The sequence below is a fragment of the Gossypium hirsutum genome, chromosome D02, assembly GCF_007990345.1.
Source record: "Gossypium hirsutum isolate 1008001.06 chromosome D02, Gossypium_hirsutum_v2.1, whole genome shotgun sequence".
NCBI lineage: Eukaryota > Viridiplantae > Streptophyta > Magnoliopsida > Malvales > Malvaceae > Gossypium > Gossypium hirsutum.
In genome coordinates, this window is record NC_053438.1 from 773,150 (window position 1) to 793,010 (window position 19,861).

The 19,861-nt window shown below is 34.3% G+C and overlaps 3 protein-coding genes across 5 annotated transcripts; all 3 read left to right on the forward strand.

Annotated features, from left to right (window-relative positions):
- The first annotated feature begins 233 nt into the window (after positions 1-233).
- Positions 234-10,668, forward strand: LOC107903192 (probable phosphoinositide phosphatase SAC9). 2 transcript variants are annotated; one of them, XM_041087937.1, is made up of 14 exons: positions 234-627; positions 732-779; positions 865-1,463; positions 1,768-1,897; positions 2,564-3,780; positions 4,296-4,403; positions 4,526-4,696; positions 4,897-5,133; positions 5,256-5,657; positions 6,775-7,593; positions 7,709-7,906; positions 8,598-9,053; positions 9,137-9,367; positions 10,276-10,668. In XM_041087937.1, exons 2-14 carry the CDS (start codon positions 767-769, stop codon positions 10,546-10,548), a joined length of 4,854 nt encoding a protein of 1,617 aa, XP_040943871.1. In that variant the 5' UTR covers positions 234-627; positions 732-766; the 3' UTR covers positions 10,549-10,668. The 2 variants fall into 2 exon arrangements, with proteins under 2 accessions (XP_040943871.1, XP_040943870.1); XM_041087936.1 differs by having other exon boundaries at positions 234-419; positions 670-779.
- Positions 10,669-12,014: 1,346 nt separating this feature from the next.
- Positions 12,015-14,984, forward strand: LOC107903176 (60S ribosomal protein L5). Of its 2 annotated transcripts, XM_016829221.2 has the most exons (9): positions 12,015-12,191; positions 12,515-12,584; positions 12,723-12,814; positions 13,327-13,453; positions 13,534-13,613; positions 13,694-13,810; positions 14,151-14,285; positions 14,379-14,548; positions 14,653-14,984. In XM_016829221.2, the coding sequence occupies exons 1-9, from the start codon at positions 12,189-12,191 to the stop codon at positions 14,756-14,758; spliced, it is 900 nt and encodes a 299-aa protein (XP_016684710.1). In that variant the 5' UTR covers positions 12,015-12,188; the 3' UTR covers positions 14,759-14,984. The 2 variants fall into 2 exon arrangements, with proteins under 2 accessions (XP_016684710.1, XP_016684717.1); XM_016829228.2 differs by lacking the exons at positions 12,015-12,191; positions 12,515-12,584; positions 12,723-12,814 and adding an exon at positions 13,153-13,171.
- Positions 14,985-16,644: 1,660 nt separating this feature from the next.
- Positions 16,645-18,530, forward strand: LOC107903166 (putative F-box/LRR-repeat protein At3g49150). Its single transcript, XM_016829212.2, has 3 exons — positions 16,645-17,829; positions 17,907-18,035; positions 18,197-18,530. The coding sequence occupies exons 1-3, from the start codon at positions 16,909-16,911 to the stop codon at positions 18,449-18,451; spliced, it is 1,305 nt and encodes a 434-aa protein (XP_016684701.1). The 5' UTR covers positions 16,645-16,908; the 3' UTR covers positions 18,452-18,530.
- The last annotated feature ends 1,331 nt before the right edge of the window (positions 18,531-19,861 follow it).

Sequence of the window (19,861 nt, forward strand, 5' to 3'; positions counted from 1 at the left end):
TAAAACTCAAAATGTATAGAGGGTTAAAATGGACTTAACAAAAATATAAAAACAAAATCTATAATTTACATATAATGTAAGGATTAATAACATAATTTAAACCAAATAAAAATTGGTTAAATACATGGCCATATATCATTGGATAAGACTCGTGCATACGACCGTAGAGAATCTTTAATCCTTTTTTGGTTACTGTTTAAACATTTCTCCGGCATTTTTTGATTTTCCCCGCGCTTTTTTCTCTGCGATGCTGGATGCTCTAACTTTCCGCTAAGTTCATCTTTTACTTTTCAAATTTAATTTTATATTTCATTAATTATGAGAAGTAATTTTATTGCATAATTTTTATTTTCAATGCATTCTTTGAATTGAGATTGTTATAGAAGAACATGAATCAAGCGGTCTTAGTTTTAGCTCAAGTATTTCCTTGTTTCTTAATCTCACTTTTTTTCGTGTTTTTTTTTTTGGCATGCTTTTGATGTTAGGAATGAGAAATTCTGAATCTTGTGATCTTGATTTAGTGAATTTATTTATTCTTTATATTTAATCAATTTATTGATCGTTGTAATTGATTTTGCATTTTGATGGATTTATTGGTTATTTGACAGAGTTCCACAATTTGTTCACGTAAGAAACTGACTTTTTCCTTTTTTATAATTTGTGGCTTAGTGTGTTTTTGAACAGGCTATTGAATTTCTCCTTTATGGATACTAAAAATTGTGGATTTTCAGGAAGTTTTAAGCTAGTAGTTTCATTTTAAGAGCGCATGGAATCACCAGGTGATAACATTTATGTATTTATTGCGCTGATTTAATCGTGTTTTTAGTGATTGGTTTAGTTGATTGTGTTTATTTTTACTTGTAGTCGGTGGTTCAAGAAACACATCAATTGTTGTGGTTGGGGTGGATCCTGGTGAAGTTTATATTGTTGTTAGCTTGTCTACTAGGATTGACACTCAGGTGATTTATGTTGATCCAACAACAGGGGTGCTTCGTTATCATGGGAAATTTGGTTTAGATGTTTTTAAGTCAGAGAAAAAAGCTTTAGATTATCTTACCAATGGATCACCCTGGTTATGTAAGAGTAAAATCCATGCCAAGGCAATATTGGGCTATGCTGCTTTGGGAAGTTATGGGTTACTTCTTGTTGCTACAAGATTAGCTGATACCATTCCCTCTTTGCCTGGTGGGGGATGTGCGTCTACAGTCATAGAGTCTCAATGGATCAAAATACCACTTCATAATCCTCAACCACAGGGTAGAGGGGAAGTAAAGAATATACAAGAATTGACTGAGCTAGACATTGATGGGAAGCACTACTTTAGTGAGACAAGAGATCTTACTCGACCTTTTCCAAGTCGGATGCCTGTGCTTAGTCCTGATAATGAATTTGTTTGGAATGGATGGCTTTCAATGCCTTTTAAAAACACTGGGTTGAAGCAGCACTGTGTTATTCTTCTACAGGTTTTGCTTCATACTCGGTATCTTTATTTTAATGCTAGTTTGCTTGCTTCTTTTGTTTTCTTAAGAAGTTACAATCTTATGACTATGTCCTAAAATCCTTTTAAAGTTTTTTTCTCATCTCTAGTTGTTTACACTCCCCTTTTAGTCCTTGTAGCCTGTGTTTGGATAGTCTAACTTGTCTTTTCTTACATTTTCTGCCTAATCTACTACTTTAATAATGGTTTATCATTGTTTACGACACAATGCTATGATGTATTAGATTTACTTGATATTTTGATACTTCTTACTTTATATTAATGTATAGGGTTTTGCAGAAAGTCGAAGTTTTGTTAGTTCAGGTCAGGCAGGTGTTGTGGCTCTCATAGCTCGTCGAAGCAGGCTGCATCCTGGTACTCGATACTTGGCTAGGGGCATAAATTCATGTTTCAGCACAGGTAAGATAATCTGTCTTAAAACAGACCCATTCTCTTAGAACCTTTCCAGTTGTTGGTTATCATGAGGAATTTTTTTTTTCTTTTATACAAATAGTTAGCTATGGTTAATCAACGCATTCTCTTATTGTAACTATTTTCTTTTTCCTTTTCGGTCAGCTTTTTGTATTTCAAACTAGGAGGAGATTGACAATAGCTTACAGTGCATAGCTATATTGTTTCTTTGGGTTACAATGATGATTAGTTATCCACATAAGTAGCATGCATGAGAAGTGGCATGGCACCTTTTGTTAGAGCTTCATTTGTAAATGTTTTCAGCTTTATGCAACATAACTGGTTTTGGAATCTCTTAATGACAATACCCCTGATCTATGTAAGCTATTTTGAGCAACTGGAATGGAAACAAAAAAATGAGTTCAAGATGTGTATAACCTGAAGGTAAACCTTCTTTTCTAGTGTCTCCATCCGACTGCATCTCGTATCACTCAGGATTTGTATTGTATGTCATGTCATGTCATGTCATGTCATGTAGATCTAAGTTTCTTTATTTTTGTTTAAATTAACTTGTTTTTCATTTCATTTTGCATTGTTAACTTTATCATAAATTTTCATCACAGTTTGGTATTGCATGTTTTACTTGTAACTTATCAAGAATGTTCATATTCATAGGGAATGAAGTAGAGTGTGAACAACTTGTATGGGTGCCTAAAAGGACTGATCAGAGTGTACCTTTTAACACATTCACTTGGCGACGGGGCACAATTCCGATCTGGTGGGGTGCAGAACTAAAGATCACTGCTGCTGAAGCAGAAATATATGTTTCAGATCGGCATCCTTATAAAGGAAGTCTACAGTATTATCAAAGATTAAGTAAACGATATGATACTCGTACCTTAGATGGTGATACTGGGGAAAATCAGAGCAAAAATGCTTTCGTTCCAATTGCATGTATCAACTTGCTTCGAAATGGTGAAGGAAAGTCTGAACGCATTTTAGTTCAGCATTTTGAGGAATCATTGAACCATATTAAATCCACTGGCAAACTTCCTTGTACCCGAATTCATTTGATGAATTATGATTGGCATGCTCGGATAAAGTTACAAGGTGAACAACAAACAATTGAAGAATTATGGAAACTTTTAAAGGCGCCCACACTGGCTATAGGCATTTCTGAAGGTGATTATCTGCCATCGCGACAGCACCTTAAGGATTGCAGAGGTGAAATCATCTACAATGATGACTTTGAAGGGGCTTTCTGCTTAAGATACCATCAAAATGGCGTGTTTCGTTTCAATTGTGCAGATTCTTTGGATAGAACCAATGCTGCTAGTTACTTCGGGTCACTGCAAGTGTTTGTGGAGCAGTGTCAGCGACTACAGTTATCTCTTGATAATGATTTGGCAAATGGATACCAGTCAGTTAAGAACTATGATGGCTATACTGCACCACTCCCACGTGGTTGGGAGAAACGATCTGATGCAACAACAGGGAAAACTTACTATATTGATCACAATACGAGGGCCACAACGTGGAATCATCCATGTCCAGATAAACCATGGAAGAGATTTGAAATGACATTTGACAAGTTCAAGAGATCAACAATTCTATCACCTGTATCTCAGCTAGCAGATCTTTTCCTGCTTGCTGGTGATATCCATGCAATACTATATACAGGTTCCAAAGCCATGCATAGCCATATTCTAAATATATTCAATGAAGAAGCAGGAAAATTCAAGCAGTTTTCTGCTGCACAAAATATGAAAATCACTCTTCAAAGGAGATATAAAAACGCAGTTGTGGATAGTTCACGTCAAAAGCAGTTAGAGATGTTCCTTGGAATAAGGCTTTTCAAGCATCTTCCATCCGTTCCAATTCAACCTTTGCAAGTAGGTAATTCTAGTGCATGTCTGGATTTTCAGGTTATTGTTACAATCTGACCATGATGATAGTCCTGTGCTGTCCTGAGATTGCAGTACATGTTTGGTTTTTCTTTTACTTCATATGCCTCTTCTTTATTATATATTTAGCTTGACCTTATATAGGTAAAAGGAATTTTTCAAAAAAATTGAAAATGGCCTTGGATACTAAACTCTATTGCTGAAACCAAACTCATTGCTACCTTGTCAGCTACTTTTGGCGCTAATTGGTTATATGAAGACAATAAGCCAATATGTTAGTACATGGATTTAGTATTCGGAGTTACCTTGTGCGTTCTTTTAACTTGGAATATTAGTTTTAACTTATTAGAGATTTTGATTTTGTTTTTAAGTGTACATTTTGTTTCATCATGAAGGGTTTTTGTTCTTGTCTAAAAACAATTTTCGATTTGGAAAGAAAGTCACAGGTGATTTTGCTGTTTATTTGTATCAGCCCGCATTACTTATCATGCTGCTCATCACAGGTACTTTCTCGTCCATCTGGTTTCTTTCTTAAGCCAATCAGAGGCATGTTTGAAACCTCTAATGGTGGAGATAGTCTGCTGAGTTTCAAGAAAAAGGATCTAATCTGGGTACTTACAGTTCCCTCTTCATCATCTAGGAAAATTCCATGCAACTTAGCAATTGTTATTTGCAGGGAGATATGCCCTTCTTTATTGTGTTGTTTTTATTCTATATTGGAATGCATTTGCAGGTTTGCCCTGAAGGCGTTGATGTTGTTGAAGTTTTTATCTATCTTTGTGAACCCTGCCATGTCTGTCAGCTGCTACTCACAGTTTCACATGGTGCAGATGATTCAACATATCCTTCAACTGTCGATGTGAGAACAGGGCGCAGCCTAGATGGGCTTAAACTGGTTGTCGAGGTTTGTACACTTATATTGTTGCCCTCTGCGAATTGCCCAGTTTACTTTGGCTTATCATATTGTAGCTTAAAGTGTCTACCTTGAAATTTATATAAACTACTCTAAAGTTCCCTCCCCTAAAATAGCATGGTTTTTTTCATACTTTCTGATTTATTTGAATTCAACTAGTGTTCTAATCTTATTTTTGACTGTGTTGCCAGGGGGCTTTCATACCCCAGTGTGGAAATGGGACAAATCTTTTGATTCCCTTAACAGGCCCAATTAGTGCAGATGACATGACTGTCACTGGAGCTGGTGCATACCTTCCCAATGAAGATACATCTTTATCATTATTGTATGATTTTGAGGAATTAGAGGGAGATTTGGACTTTCTTACCCGTATAGTGGCACTTACATTTTATCCTGCTGCTTCTGGAAGTCCTATAACTCTTGGTGAGGTAACAATAGTCCGCAGAAATGTGTTGCTTGATGTACTTAATGTCTATTGTTCTAAGTTTGCATCTCATTGTGGAATTATAATAAACGTGTGCCTGCTGAACTGTGTGGCATCTGCATGTAGGTAGAAATCCTTGGAGTTTCTCTCCCCTGGAATGAAGTGTTTGCTAATGAAGGGCGTGGGGCCAAACTAACTGAGCTTGCAACGAAATATCAAAAGGAAACCAATCCTTCTTTGTCTGGTTCTGACACAAACCCATTTTCTAGCACTAGTATATCCAATGAAGCTGTCCCAGCATCAGCAAAGCAGGGTGCTGCCTATAAAGGGTTTGACCTCTTAACTCCTGCTGACCTGTCCTCTGAACCTGTTTCTTATCCAGTTACAGATCTCGACCAAGCTTTTGTTGGTGGCTGTCATGTTCCTGAAACAGATTGTAAATCCTCTACATCCCAGGATAGTAAGCCTCAAGAGAATGGTTCCGAGAAGTACTTAAATTGCCTAAAATCCCTTGCTGGGCCAAATATGGTATGTGACTACTTGTTGCTTGTATGGTTCCTTGACCTCATATGTTTCCTATGAAACACTAAATTGGTCCTCACTGAGTCAACTGAGTGCTACTTATGGTTCCTTCTTGTCTCCATTTACTTTTTTTCACCTTTGATCAATCCTGTTTCTTGATGAAGTGATTGCTCTTGTGTATTAATGGGTTTATAGATGAATATTTATATATATTCAACATCCTATATCACAAATAGAAGATAAATAAGAATTGGTCATGGAAAGCACATGATGGGATAACATTCCCATAGTTATCATATCTGTATTGAAGGTCATCTCTGATTATAGATTTGCTCAATGGTTTGTTGTTTCAATTTATATGCACGCACATGAGGGAGTGTGAGGATATAGAGCTTTGAATTTTTGTTCTCTGAATCCTCGTACATTTTTTACTTGGAATGATCTCTACTCCATTATTTGATGTTACTTTGCTATTTTGGCTGATCATCTCTTTTCCCCATCCAAACAGTCTTTTGCTGATGAAAAATACTTTTAACCAAAAATACTGTAAAATGATCAGTAGTTAAACTTGAAAATAATCCCTTAAGCAAGAATTAGTCTCTAATGTGAAAGATCTGCTCAATTGAAGTTTCCACTGTATCTCCTCGTCATCAACTCTGCAAGAGATGTGCTGAGTTTTTCTTTTTTCCTTTTTTGGTCACAGTCATTTTTAGCTTTTCCTTTCTGCAATTAGCAATGAGCTCCCTGTTTGTTTGAAGCATAACCCAACTAGCACAAAAAATGAGATAAATTCCTAGGAACATTGCTGTGAGGCTAAAGATGATATATCTAGGGGCTTCAGTTCCCTGCTTATCTCAATAGCAGTATCTCTTCTAAATTAAGGTTCAAAATGTTATGAATATTCCACCTCTTCCTCTTTTGGATTTCATTGTACCACATTGCTTTCAACGTTTTCAGTGCTGCATGATCTGAATGCATGTATTTTTTTTTTTATCTTGAGGATTAAATAATGCATATTATAATCATTTGGATCACTTAAGATAGACGAATATACAATTTTTAGGTGCCAATTGTCGACCTGATTGAATATAAAACTTGCCATTCAATTTATCCAATTTTGCAGGAAAGAAACTTACACTTCCTTGAAGCAATGAAATTGGAAATTGAACGTCTCCAGCTTAATCTTTCTGCAGCTGAAAGAGATAGAGCTTTGTTGTCTATTGGAACAGATCAGGCTAGCGTAAATCCAAATATTTTGCTTGATGAATCATACATGGGCAGATTATACAGGGTTGCAAATATCCTTGCATTGCTTGGACAAAATGCTCTTGAGGACAAGACGATTGGTTCTATTGGTCTTGGGAAGATCAAGTATAATGTTATAGATTTCTGGAACATTAGTAGAATAGGCGAGAGCTGTTCTCGTAGGATGTGTGAAGTGCGTGTTAAGACTAAGGCAACCATATCTTCATCCTTGATGGTGTCATATAAAGAAGGCTCGGAGTCTGTTTTCATGTGTTCTCAATGTAAGAGAAAGGCTTGTCGAGTTTGTTGTGCGGGGGGAGGAGCCCTTCTTCTGCAAAATTATATCCGGGAAGAAACAAACTGTAATGGCTTGTTAAGTCATAGTAGCCAAGTTGATCGTACAGCAAATCATTCAGTGATACTGGACACTGCTATTTGCAAGAAGTGCTGTCATAAGATAATTCTTGATGCATTGGCCTTGGACTATGTTAGGGTGTTGATTAGCTCACGAAGAAGAGCCCGTGCCTATAGTGCAGCCAATATGGCTTTGGATGAGGTAATGGGATCCTCATTCCTGGATGGCCTTCCTGACAGAAGTCATCCCTATCGTAATCAGCAAGGTGTTAAAGTTTTGGAACAATTACTTTCTGGGGAGAAATCACTTGCTGAGTTCCCATTCGCCAGCTTTCTACACCCGGTATAACCTTGGCTTCTACTTTGATATGTTTGTTCATTGTTTTACTATTGATGTGATGTCTGGATAAGTTGTAGGTTGCTTCATGCTTGGTCTAACCACTTCCAGAAAACTGTAGGTTGAGACAGCTAAAGATTCAGCACCGTTTTTGTCATTACTCACTCCACTGGATTCTGGATCATGGCATTCATATTGGAAGGCTCCCCTTAATACTACCTCTGTTGATTTTGTTATTGTGCTTGACACACTTTCGGATGTCAAAGGAGTCATATTGATTGTAAGTCCATGTGGTTATTCTGAAGCTGATGCTCCCATGGTAAGTGTAACTCTTCCTTCTATACTTCTATCTTGTTAAAGGCTAAGGTCTAGTAGTATCCTATCCATAATAAACCCTTTTTTGTGCATGTATCATTCTTAAAAGCAACTTGAAATTAATATCTATGATCAAATGTTGAACTTTGGTTGCCGTCTTAAGTTAGTATCTTTTCTCTCTTATGTTTTACTGTGGAAATGTTGAGCTTTAGTTACAGTACATGAACAAGGAATCTATTTGTTTTTGTTATAGTACATATGAAATGAGCTACAATAGGAATATAGGATAAACCCTCTCCAAGGCCATTAATCCCCATTCCCCTCTTTAATATCCTATCCAAAGACCTCTAATTGAGAAATGAATTTGATATTGCTATCATGGCTTAGAATGATTCTTGGATATGCTTTCTTTAAGCTGTTTTCATTCTCAAATATTAAATTCTAAATCATTTTTGCCCTAAAATTTTCTTATAAAAGAATGCAAGATAGTAATTTAGTAACACATTTGTATATTCATGTTGTGTTCGTGCTATAGAGGTTGATGCTTTTATGCTCAGTCATTCCCTGTCATTTCTTTTTGTTCTGTTTAAACGTGCGTTGATCTTGTTTCATTGCTCAATGTGTCATACACCTTGAGTTTCTTTTCCTCTTGTCTAGCGATTGATTTTGGTTCAATTTCTCCTATTATTCCATAGGTGCAAATCAGGGTTAGCAAGAAACTTGAGAGGGAAGAAAGGTCCTTTATAGGAAAATGGGATGTCCAGTCTCTGATCAGCTCTTCACCGGAATTTTACGGACCTGAAAAGTCCGGTAGAGACAATAAGCTGCCTCGGCATATAAAATTTCCTTTCACAAATCCTGTTAGATGCCGCATTGTTCAAATAACACTAAGCCTTCCCCTTCAGCGGCCTGGTTCAAGCTCCGTGAATTTTGATAAAGACATTAATCTCTTGTCTCTAGATGATACTCCCTTTCCTCAAGAAACTCGATCTTTCGAAGCAGCAATGCCACGGGATCCATGCCTTCATGCCAAACGAATCGTGATAGCTGGAAGCCCTGCAAACGAAGAGATAGGACTTAGATCATCACAAAGTACTGATCAAATAAATTATATAAACCGGTTGAACCAAACTCCGCAGTTAAGATTCAAGGTAGTAATTGTGCTTTAGTGATCTCTAAGTTCATACTCTCTGTGTGTGTGCATTGCTTTTGTTAATCCTTTGTTCACTTTTAGGTTCCGATTGAGGCTGAGAGGCTAATGTACCATGATCTCGTCTTAGAACAGTATCTGCCTCCTTCTTTACCGTTGCTTGCCGGATTCCAACTGGATGCTTTCAATGCGATAAAGCCTCGAATAACTCATTTACCGTCTTCAGATGCAGATATCTTGGATATATCAATAACAAGCTTAGAGGACAGGCATATCTCTCCAGCTGTTTTATGTATTCAAGTATCTGCAATCCAGGTATCTCTCAAACCTGCCTTTATGGTACTTGTAAATTTTACATGGAAATTGATGAATGGGTGTATGTGTCCGACATGGTATGTTCAATTCTTTTCAAGTTTTTCACGTATTTGGAGAGTATTTGGAGGATTCTATCTCCATACCCCATATCGAGATATATACTAGGCATGGTTTTCCCAACGTAGCTTTATTCTCGTTCTTTTTACTAGAGGAATGCACTTTTTAGTGAAAACCGGACAATGGAAAGATTCCTTGGCAGCTGAATCTAGCAAGTCACAGTAGTTTCAACTTTCCATAAGTCTTGGACTTTGCTAACTCTAACTCTTTGCCCATAGTCAATTTTGAGACAGTAACGGGGCGGGTTGAGTAGCTTTTTGCCCGCCCCAATCGTAATATACCCAACATATCAGACCTAGACTCAACCTGAAACCTGAAATTAAATATTAATTTACCTATTTTGAACTCGTCCCGAAAAAACAAAACTATACCAACTCAGTCCAGTCCAAAAAATCAAAGCTATACTCAACTTCCAGTCATCTCTAATCATAGAGATATAGTTTCATATCATGACTTATGACTGAAATAATACTAATTTAGTCAACTGTGCTTAAGGTCATTGACTGCCCTATTACAAATGTTGCCACATTGACTAACTTGGGAAATTTTCATTGTGAGGATTAACGAAAAAACTATTCGTATTTTCGATTTTAAAAAAAGAATTGCAGATATTAAGATTCAAATTTCAAATTTATTAGATATCATCTTTTAAAGATAGCGATAAAAATACCAATTAAGTTATTTCTCCAAAAATACAATCCACCTATTCACTTGCAATTAGATTCAATCTCAACTTAACCCTGCTTTCATTTGTTTGTCCCTATTTCCTACAACTTACCACATATTTGCAGGAAGGAAAGGGGTCCAAGATGGTACCTATTGCGGAATATAGATTACCAGAGACCAAACCGGGAACACCTATGTTCTTTGATTTCCCTAAACAAATACAAACTCGAAGAATCTGTTTCAAACTCGTCGGAGATGTGTCGGCATTCGCAGACGATACGACGGAGCAGGATGGTTCGGGTATTAGAGCTCCACCTGCAAGTTTATCTCTATCAAACAAAATCAAGCTGTATCACTATTCATATAATCATTATGATACCGGTATGTATCGTTACTAAAATATGTACACGTATTAGATTATATATGTTTGTACTCTATAGTTTGTATGTTAAGTATCGGTTCATATGAATAAGTATCTATTTATATTGGTTAATACAAGAATTTTATTTTTACTAAAATATAATATTTTCAATGGATATAATATATATGTTGGATTTATTTGAAATTTTATGCATATATCAAGTGTACTAAATTTGATCTATACCAACTATGTGAATAGAAAATAAAATTATATAGTAGAATTAGTCATTGGTTGTGAATAAAATCGACTGAGATGAGTGGGTATTAATTAAAGACGGTTGTTTTTGTGGGGAGTTTTTGGATGTCAATTCGAATCTCAATTTTATTAAATTTCATCTTTTAAAAATAGTCGTAAAAACACTAATTAAATTAAATTTTGACTCCTTCGAAATATAACCGATCTATATGTATGACATTCGCTCATGCTCACATATCAACTTAACCTTATGAAAATATGCTCAATTTTAAACTTTATTTATAGGACGCTTACTAGAATATTTTTAACCTTATCAAATTAAATCAAGATGTACTGTTATTCGTATAATTAATACGATACCAATTTGTATCAATATTATAAAATAATATATATTTGTATAGTAATATTGATCAGATTCAGTATATAAATATGTATTATTAAATTATACATTTTTATACATTTACATATAATGATTGTACCATTTATTACCGGCTTTTGACTTTTTTTTTTGTAAATTTTTTAAACCAATATCTAAGAGTGTAATACATAAGATGTTAAGTTTTAATTTGGCCAAAGAAAAAAAAATCAATTTAACTGCTATAAATTTTAAGTATAAAGAGTTTTATTTTATATTTAAAAGCTATGTTGTTTTATATTTATTTTTTTTGATTAATTCTAAATAAATATAACTTAATTAAATAATTGCTTGAATCTGATTTAATTTAATGTTAAAATAATAAATTGAATTTAAAATACTCCAACAATCGACACAAATAATAAAAAAATATAAATAATTTAAAATAAATATGACTTGAATCAAAATAACTTAAACTTAAAAACTCGAGTAGATTTAGAAATATAAAATGATCTAAACAATTTAAACCCAAATCAGTATAAAAGTTTATATGAATCCAAATGTAAAGTGATCAAAATTTAAATTGATTTAAACATAAAAATAATTTAAAAATTGTAAAGCTCGAAATGATTTGACTCGAAATAAATCACAATTGTTAATGATAAATTTTTTTGTGTTAAAATTGTTCATGATCGGGTCGAGTCGAAACTCTATTACAAAAATATTTTTAAGCCTAAACCTGAGCCGAGTCGAGCCCAACCTAAAACCTTGTCACTTGAACCACCCTTGAAAATAAAAAGAAAAAAAAAATTAAAAGTACTTAATTATGACCCTAAAATTGCAAAAAAATCGTTATTCAAGCCCAGCTCAAAGTGGATAGGATCAAATGGGCCAGTCCGGGCCACTGGCACGAAAGCAGGTCTGCTCTACCCATCATCATGGGCCTTCATCTTTAGGGTTTTAAAGTTCTAAACTTCGCCTTATATACGCTTCTCTTCTCTTCTCCCTCTCTTTCTCCGTTAGCCGTCTCTTCCTCCTTCACTTTCAGATCATCAAAACCTTCAACAATGGTAACATCAATTTCCCTTTTTAACTGAAAAAATGATTCTTTTTTATGAAGTGTTTTAAGCTGAGTTCATATTTCTTCTTTTTAAACGATCTTAAAACAGTTTGAATGTAGTGAAATCTCATGGATTTTTTTATGTATTTGATCATTTTCTAATCTGGGACTTTTCAATCTTCCAATATTCACTTCATAATTTGCTTATTAATGGACTTTATCTTCTGGCTATTACATTACAGTCATTTTATTCAAAAAGTTCAAACCTTTTTGGTTTCTATTTCTTTGATAAAAACTCTAACAACAGTGGATGTTTCTCTTTGTTGATTGTAGGCCTTTGTTAAGGCTCAAAAAACCAAAGCTTACTTTAAGCGTTTTCAGGTTCCATTCAAGAGAAGGAGAGGTATTAAGTTCATATTTTTTGTGATTATTTTGTGTTCAATTTTTTCTTAGAAATACTATTGAATTTTGGAATGTTGAATTTTTTAGTCCTTTGAATGCCCTTATAATGTTAATGATTTATTGAATTTATTATGTGTAGAGGGAAAGACTGATTACAGGGCTAGGATTCGCTTAACCAATCAAGACAAGAACAAATACAACACGCCTAAATACCGATTCGTTGTTCGATTTGTATCCGAAAATCTGCTTGTTCTAATGATATGCTTCACTGATTTTATTATGTATAGAGAGTACATAATGTAGCCTTTGAAATTGATATGTATTGACTGGACCGGTTAGTTGGACCAGTTGGATTGAGAACTGGCTGGGGTACTGGTCTGGGAAGATGTATTAGATTGGTTGACCTAGGAACTCGTACGGACTGGTTGAATTGGAATTTTTTTAATGATTTATTTAATAGTACTGGTTAAACCAGCAAACAGTGGCCTGACCAGTTTGAGTACCAGTCCAATTTTGAAAATTTTGGGCAAAAGCTTACTAGTTCAAACAGTTGCATTAGGTTCCCTAAACTGATTCGTTGTTCGATTTGTATCTGAAAATTTTATGTTGTCTGAGCATAGCTCGATAAGTAATTTAATTATGCAACCGTTGCTGACATGGATCACCATGTCTTTGTTGGGTTCAATTTTCTAGTTTGTAACTTTATTTTGATTTATGTTTCGAACCTTAACCTTTGTGATTAGAGCAACAAAGATATCACTGCACAAATAATTTCTGCTAATATTACTGGTGATATGATTCTTGCCTCGGCTTACTCGCATGAGCTTCCTCGTTATGGACTTGAAGTCGGTCTTACAAACTATGCCGCTGGTAAGCTATTTATTTGACCTGGATTGTGTATCGATAAATCAGTTCTGTTTCTCATATGTTTTTTTCATACATTTGGCCAGCTTATTGCACTGGATTACTTTTGGGGCGCCGTGTCCTTAAGTTGCTTGAAATGGACGATGAATATCAAGGAAATGTGGAGGTATTTTACATATAAGATCTTGCTACCATATTATGGTCTATTTCGTGTAGTTTCTTTATTGAAGGTTTATATATTCCTAGGCTACCGGAGAGGATTTCTCAGTTGAGCCAACTGACACAAGGAGGCCTTTCCGAGCTCTCCTTGATGTAGGACTGATCAGGACAACCACTGGAAACAATGTTTTTGGTGCACTAAAGGTATCATAAAAATTTAATCACAAGTTTATCTGTTTTAGATATAAAGCTGTTGGCTTATAGATGTGATTCAGAGTGATCATTTCATTTCCCTTTTTTGTCGTGAATTGTCCACTTTTGTGATGCAATGGTTGTTAGTTTGTACTGTTTTTCCTTTGAGTTACCCTTTTCTATGTAAGCTTGGATCGAGGTAAGAGACCACTTCATAGCTGAAACATTTATGCGTGCCTTTTAAGCATTTGATTTTCATTTTTGGTCAAGAACTCAATCTAATGTAATCGGTTAGGGCTTTTGATTTACTCGAGTTTTAAACTATCGAGTTAATAGAATTTGCTTTCGTCAGGGAGCTTTGGATGCCGGTTTGGATATTCCTCATAGTGATAAGAGATTTGCCGGGTTCTCCAAGGATAGTAAGCAGCTCGATGCTGAAGTTCACCGCAACTACATTTACGGTGGTCACGTAGCCGCATATATGAGGGTAAAAAAAAGCTATCTGTATATCATTGTTCATCCCATTTCTTTGTCATATATATAGTTTTGTTAGTTAAGATAATGTATGTTCGTGTCGTAGATTTTGATGGAAGACGAGCCAGAAAAGTATCAGTCTCACTTCAGCGAGTATATTAAGAGAGGAATCGAAGCAGATAACATTGAGTCCTTGTACAAGAAGGTTCACGCTGCTATCCGTGCAGATCCCTCTGCAAAGAAGTCTGAAAAGGCTCCTCCTAAGCAACACAAGAGGTTGGTTTTCATCTGCAACCTGTTTCGTTCAGATGCTACGAAACTCGTACAGCTTGAAATTTCTCCATGCTTTGTTTTACTGGGTTCGTGTTTTCTAATCGCAGGTTCAACTTGAAGAAGCTGACGTACGAGGAAAGGAAAGCTAAGTTGATTGATCGATTACACACCCTTAATGCCGCTGCTGGTGCGGATTCCGAAGATGAGGATTGAACGTAGTATGCTGATTTCGAAAAATACTGAACTTGTTTACCTGCTTTTGTTTTTACTGTTCTATAAAGAACTATTTGAAGTTAATTTCTTTTTTGTTTAGGTTAGCTTATTTACTTCTCAATTTCAATTTTGTTATTAGGAGTTCTGTACTTTTTTTTTAAACAGTTTCTGAAGGCGACTGAATGATCAGATTCTTGTGAAATGCGAATTCGGTTTTGAGTCAAAATTTTGTAGGGGTTCAGATTTATTTATTTATTTATTTTTGCATTTTTGTGGGTAAAGATTGTAAACTTTATAATCCAATCCATATTTCTTCTCTTATTTGTGAGCAACTTATGATGTGGGGTGAGCAAAATCTGATTAAAAAATTTAAATTTTGAATTAAATAGTTCCAAGTTATTTGAGTTAATCAAGTTATTCGGACCAATTCGAATAAAAATTTAAGTTTTTCGGTTTAACTCGAATATAAATTTTACAATTTGAGTTATCTAAAATTTTGAATAAGAAAATGTAAAATTATGTTGTTTTGATAAATGTTTATTTTTTTTAAATAAAAAATCAGAACCATTAAATCAAAGGGTAAAATTAAGTCGTTTTAATAAATGTTTACTTATAAATTTAAAAAATAAATTTATTATATTATTTATATAGTTAAATAATCTTATACTTTGTTTACCAGTTAAATAGTGAGTCTATGTAAACGAAATATTAAGTATAAATAATATGATTCGTTAAGTCGACTCAAAATTTTTTGACTTGATTCAAAAGAAATTCAAAGTGAGTTCGATTGCAAAAATATGATTCGTCAATTCGACTAAGTCGAAAATTTTTAACTCAATCGAATAAACGCAACATTGGGTATAAATAATAATATTCGTTAACTCGACTTGATTTGACTCAAAATTTTTTAATTCGATTCGTAAAAATTCAAATTGAATTCGATTGCTAAAATAAGATTCGTCAACTCGACTAACTCAAAATTTTTTAACTTAGTCAAATATTCACCCCTAATGATTGAATGTCAAATATGCCACCAACATGTGATTTTATCAATAATTTTAAAAAATATGTATAGAAAAACATTTATATATAGGGTAAATTATATTGAAGGTCATTAAATTGATAAAAAAAATATAATTTAAGTTATTGGACTGTTAAATTTTTTATTTCTTTTTACAGTTCAAAATTTTTATGAAACAATTTTAAGTGTTATGAAAGTGTGAATTAAAATTCAAGTAATCTTTTAATACTGACCATCAGAATGATACAGTGATGTGAAGCACAAGCATTGGTGATGTGAATTCCATGGTCAAATCAGGGGTGTTGATGTCCCATTATCTTCAAACATCAGTTCATTACAGAGAGGCTAAATTTCAGTATTCTAATAGGCTAAATCCCGGAGTTCTCAAATCTTCAATGGCCTGTCTTGAACCAAAGTTAATAACCTGTAACAGGAACAATGGTTATTGAACTATTCAAAATTTTTTTCTGCTTATAATAATGTACAAGTCTCCATAGCTTGATATTCTTTTTCTCTCATAGCTTCTTGTGTAATGTACAAATCATAAACTGATTATTGAATTATTCAAAAATTTTCATTTAAGTTAGCGATAATTTTATAATTTTTTGAAATTAATTGAGCGAAATATAAAAGTACTAATCATTTAGTAATATTGGGCGTAATTTACTTTTTCCTTATCTAAATTCAGTAAAACAACAATTTAAATTCCCGTAACTTAACATAAACAAATAAAATTTCATGTAATCTGATAAGATTTAATTTTTTAATGATATATATATTTTGATCTCATTCGCCAATATGTAATTTGATCTATAGCTGTCGGTTTTTACAAATTTAACTATAAATAGAGAGTCTGCGCCGATTTTAACATTTAACCCTAAATTTTTGTACATCTAGCCGCTTCTACGAAAGCAAACACCTTTCTCTTACTTCCTTCTACTTTCACCGCCACCCACGATCGCCGTCAGTGTTCTCAGCTCAGCTTTCCGGACCTCCTCTCTATTCTCAAGTCTCCAAAGTTTGGTCTGAAGCCAAACATAAGCTAGTGAAGCCGAACCACAAAACAAAAGCGAAAAACACTCCGGTTCCTATCGCTGGCCGTCGGACAGGTCTGTAGTTTTCTTATCTTATGGCGATGTGTGTCGAAGACAGAATTAGTAGTTTTCCGGATTATATTCTTTGTCATATTTTGTCATTCCTACCCATTAAAGAAGCAGTTCGAACCTCTATTATTTCAACCAAGTGGAGATGCCTCTTTTCTTCCATTTCTACCATTGAATTTGATCATTGTTTACTGAGTGGTTTGACTGACAGAAATGTTGACAGCTTCAAGAACTTTGTTGATAGGTTATTGAAATTCTCCGATCAAGTAAGTTTAGATTGCTTTAGGCTAAGTGATGGGATTTCTTCATGGAATGATGAAGATCATGATTTTGATGTTTCTGGTTGGATATGTGCTGCACTGTGCCGTGGTGTCAAGGAAATTGATTTGCAATTAGATAATCTTGGGGATGCTCCACCTGTTTTATTCACTTGCCACTCACTGGTGAAACTGACATTGGAAGGAAAAGGTTCTAAGCTTGAGGTCCCACCTGACGCTTGTTTAGGGAATCTGAAGACTTTGTGGCTTGAAAACTGGGTTCTTTTCGGTGATTCCATCAATAGATTAATTTCCAATTGTCATGTCTTACAAGATTTGGCTTTTACTGACTGTTGTATTGCGAATACAAGTGAGCTTACCATCCAAAGTCCTTCGCTTAAGGAATTGGTTTTAGATTTTTTTTCGGAAGGCGTCGGAGATTTCAATTATGTGCTGGTGATTAATGCTCCAAATCTTGTTTATTTTCGATATTACTCCAAAATAGTTGATGGTTATACTTTGAGCAACATGAACTCCCTAGAAAATGCCGATATTCACATCGATGCGTTTGATTTCGAAGATGATGAAACTACTGCAACTCGACTTTTCAGCGATGATGAAATAAATGCAACTCGTCTTATTCAAGGAATTTGCAATGTTCGGTCTCTAACTTTAGTCATCGATGGAGTGGTTAGTAAACTTAGTATTCATATGTGTTTTTTTTTCCTTTCAACATTATATAATAGCTCAAATTTTCGTGTGTGCAGATTCCCCCAGCAGTTCCATTTCCTATATTTCACAACCTTATTGAATTCAACTTTTATGGGAGAGGAATTTGGCTTGTGGAGTTCCTATATTGTGCTCCTAATCTGAAGACGCTTAAGTTCAGTTTTTCGGTATGAAGTCTTTGTTTAAACATGTGTATTTGTTGCAATTGATGGTTTTAGTGTTAGGTACATCCACAATTACGATAAACTTAAAAGAAATCGAAAGCATGCGAGATCACCTAAATTCATGGTACAAACTAATAACTTTTCTTCTTTTGTCATGAGTTTAGGATGTCCCAGGAACTCGATGGAAGACTTTACTTACAGAAGTTCCTTCTTGTCTGTTATTTCACCTCAAGGAGATTGAGATGCTAATTTCATGCTCTGACAAGCATATGATTAGATATTTCTTGGATAATGCAATGGTTCTGGAAAAGCTCATAATAAGGGTGAGGGATCTGACCGCGACACAAAGAGAGAAAGCCCGCAACAAATTATTGCAGTTATTAAAAAATTCAAAGAAATGTCAAATTGTAATTTTGTAGTACTAAATTATAACAGGGGTTTGGGTTTTTTTTTTTTTTGCATTTTTGTGGCTCAAGAAATTTATATTATTATCTCTTATTTGCTAGCAACTTGATTTTATTAAATTTTTTTGGAAAATATGTATATAAAAATAGTTATATTTAGGGTAAATTACATACGTCATTAAATTGGTCACTTAACTTAATTAAATTATTTAAAAGTTTTCATTTAAGTCATTCGACTGTTAAAATAATTGATGTATAGTTTTTTTTTTGTTCTTGTTACACCTTTTTTTTTCCTTAATTTTTTCATAGAGCTAGTTTTACTTAAAAAAATTTAACATCCCAATGACTTGAAAAATAAGTTTCAAATAGTTCAGCGATTTAAAATAATACTTTTAAATAATTAAATAATCATTTTATAGCTCTTTAAATTTAAGTTAAATAAAGAATTTTAAATAATTCACTTATTTAAAAGTAAACTTTCGAATACTTCAAAAACCATTTTGGAACCTTTTAGTAACTTTAAATGTAATTTATACAAAACCAAATTGATTATTGATAAGTTCTATCCATAAGCTAAATTAGTATCAAGAAGCCCCTCTACTATAACATAACATCGACAAGAGGCTGAAGATCCTATAATTTTCACAATGCATAATGACAAAAGATTTTTGGTGAAAGTACCGTCAAGGCTCCTCTACTAAGGTCGATCTGTAGTTTTCTTATCTTATGGCGATGTGTGTGGAAGACAGGATCAGTAGTTTTCCAGATCATATTCTTTGTAGTATTTCGTCATTCCTTCCCATTAAAGAAGCAGTTCGAACCTCTATTATTTCAACCAAGTGGAGATACCTCTTTGTTTCAATTTCTACCATTGTATTTGATCGTTCTTTACTGCGTGGTTTGACTGAGAAACGTTGACAGCTTCAAGAACTTTGTTAATAGGTTGTTGAAATTCCCCGATCAAGTAAGTTTAGATTGCTTTAGGCTACGTGGTGATGGGATTTCTTCATGGAATGATGGAGCTCATGATTTTGATGTCCCTGGTTGGATATGTGCTGCATTGTGCCGTGGTGTAAGGAAATTGATTTGCGCTTAGATTATGTTGAGGATACTTTACCAGCTCTTTTTTTCACTTGCTACTCACTGCTGGCACTGACATTGGAAGCAAAATGCTTCCAAGGTTCTAAGATTGAGGTCTCATCTGACGTTTGTTTAGGTAATTTGAAGGCTTTGTACCTTACAAGCTTGGTATTATTCGGTGATTCCATTCATAGGTTAATTTCCAATTGTCATGTCTTACAAGATTTGGCTTTTACTGAATTTTCTGTTGCGAATGCAAGCGGGCTTAATATCCAAAGTCCTTCGCTTAAGGAATTGCTACTTTTAAGGCTTTTTTCGATAGACCATATGGTGGTGATTAATGCT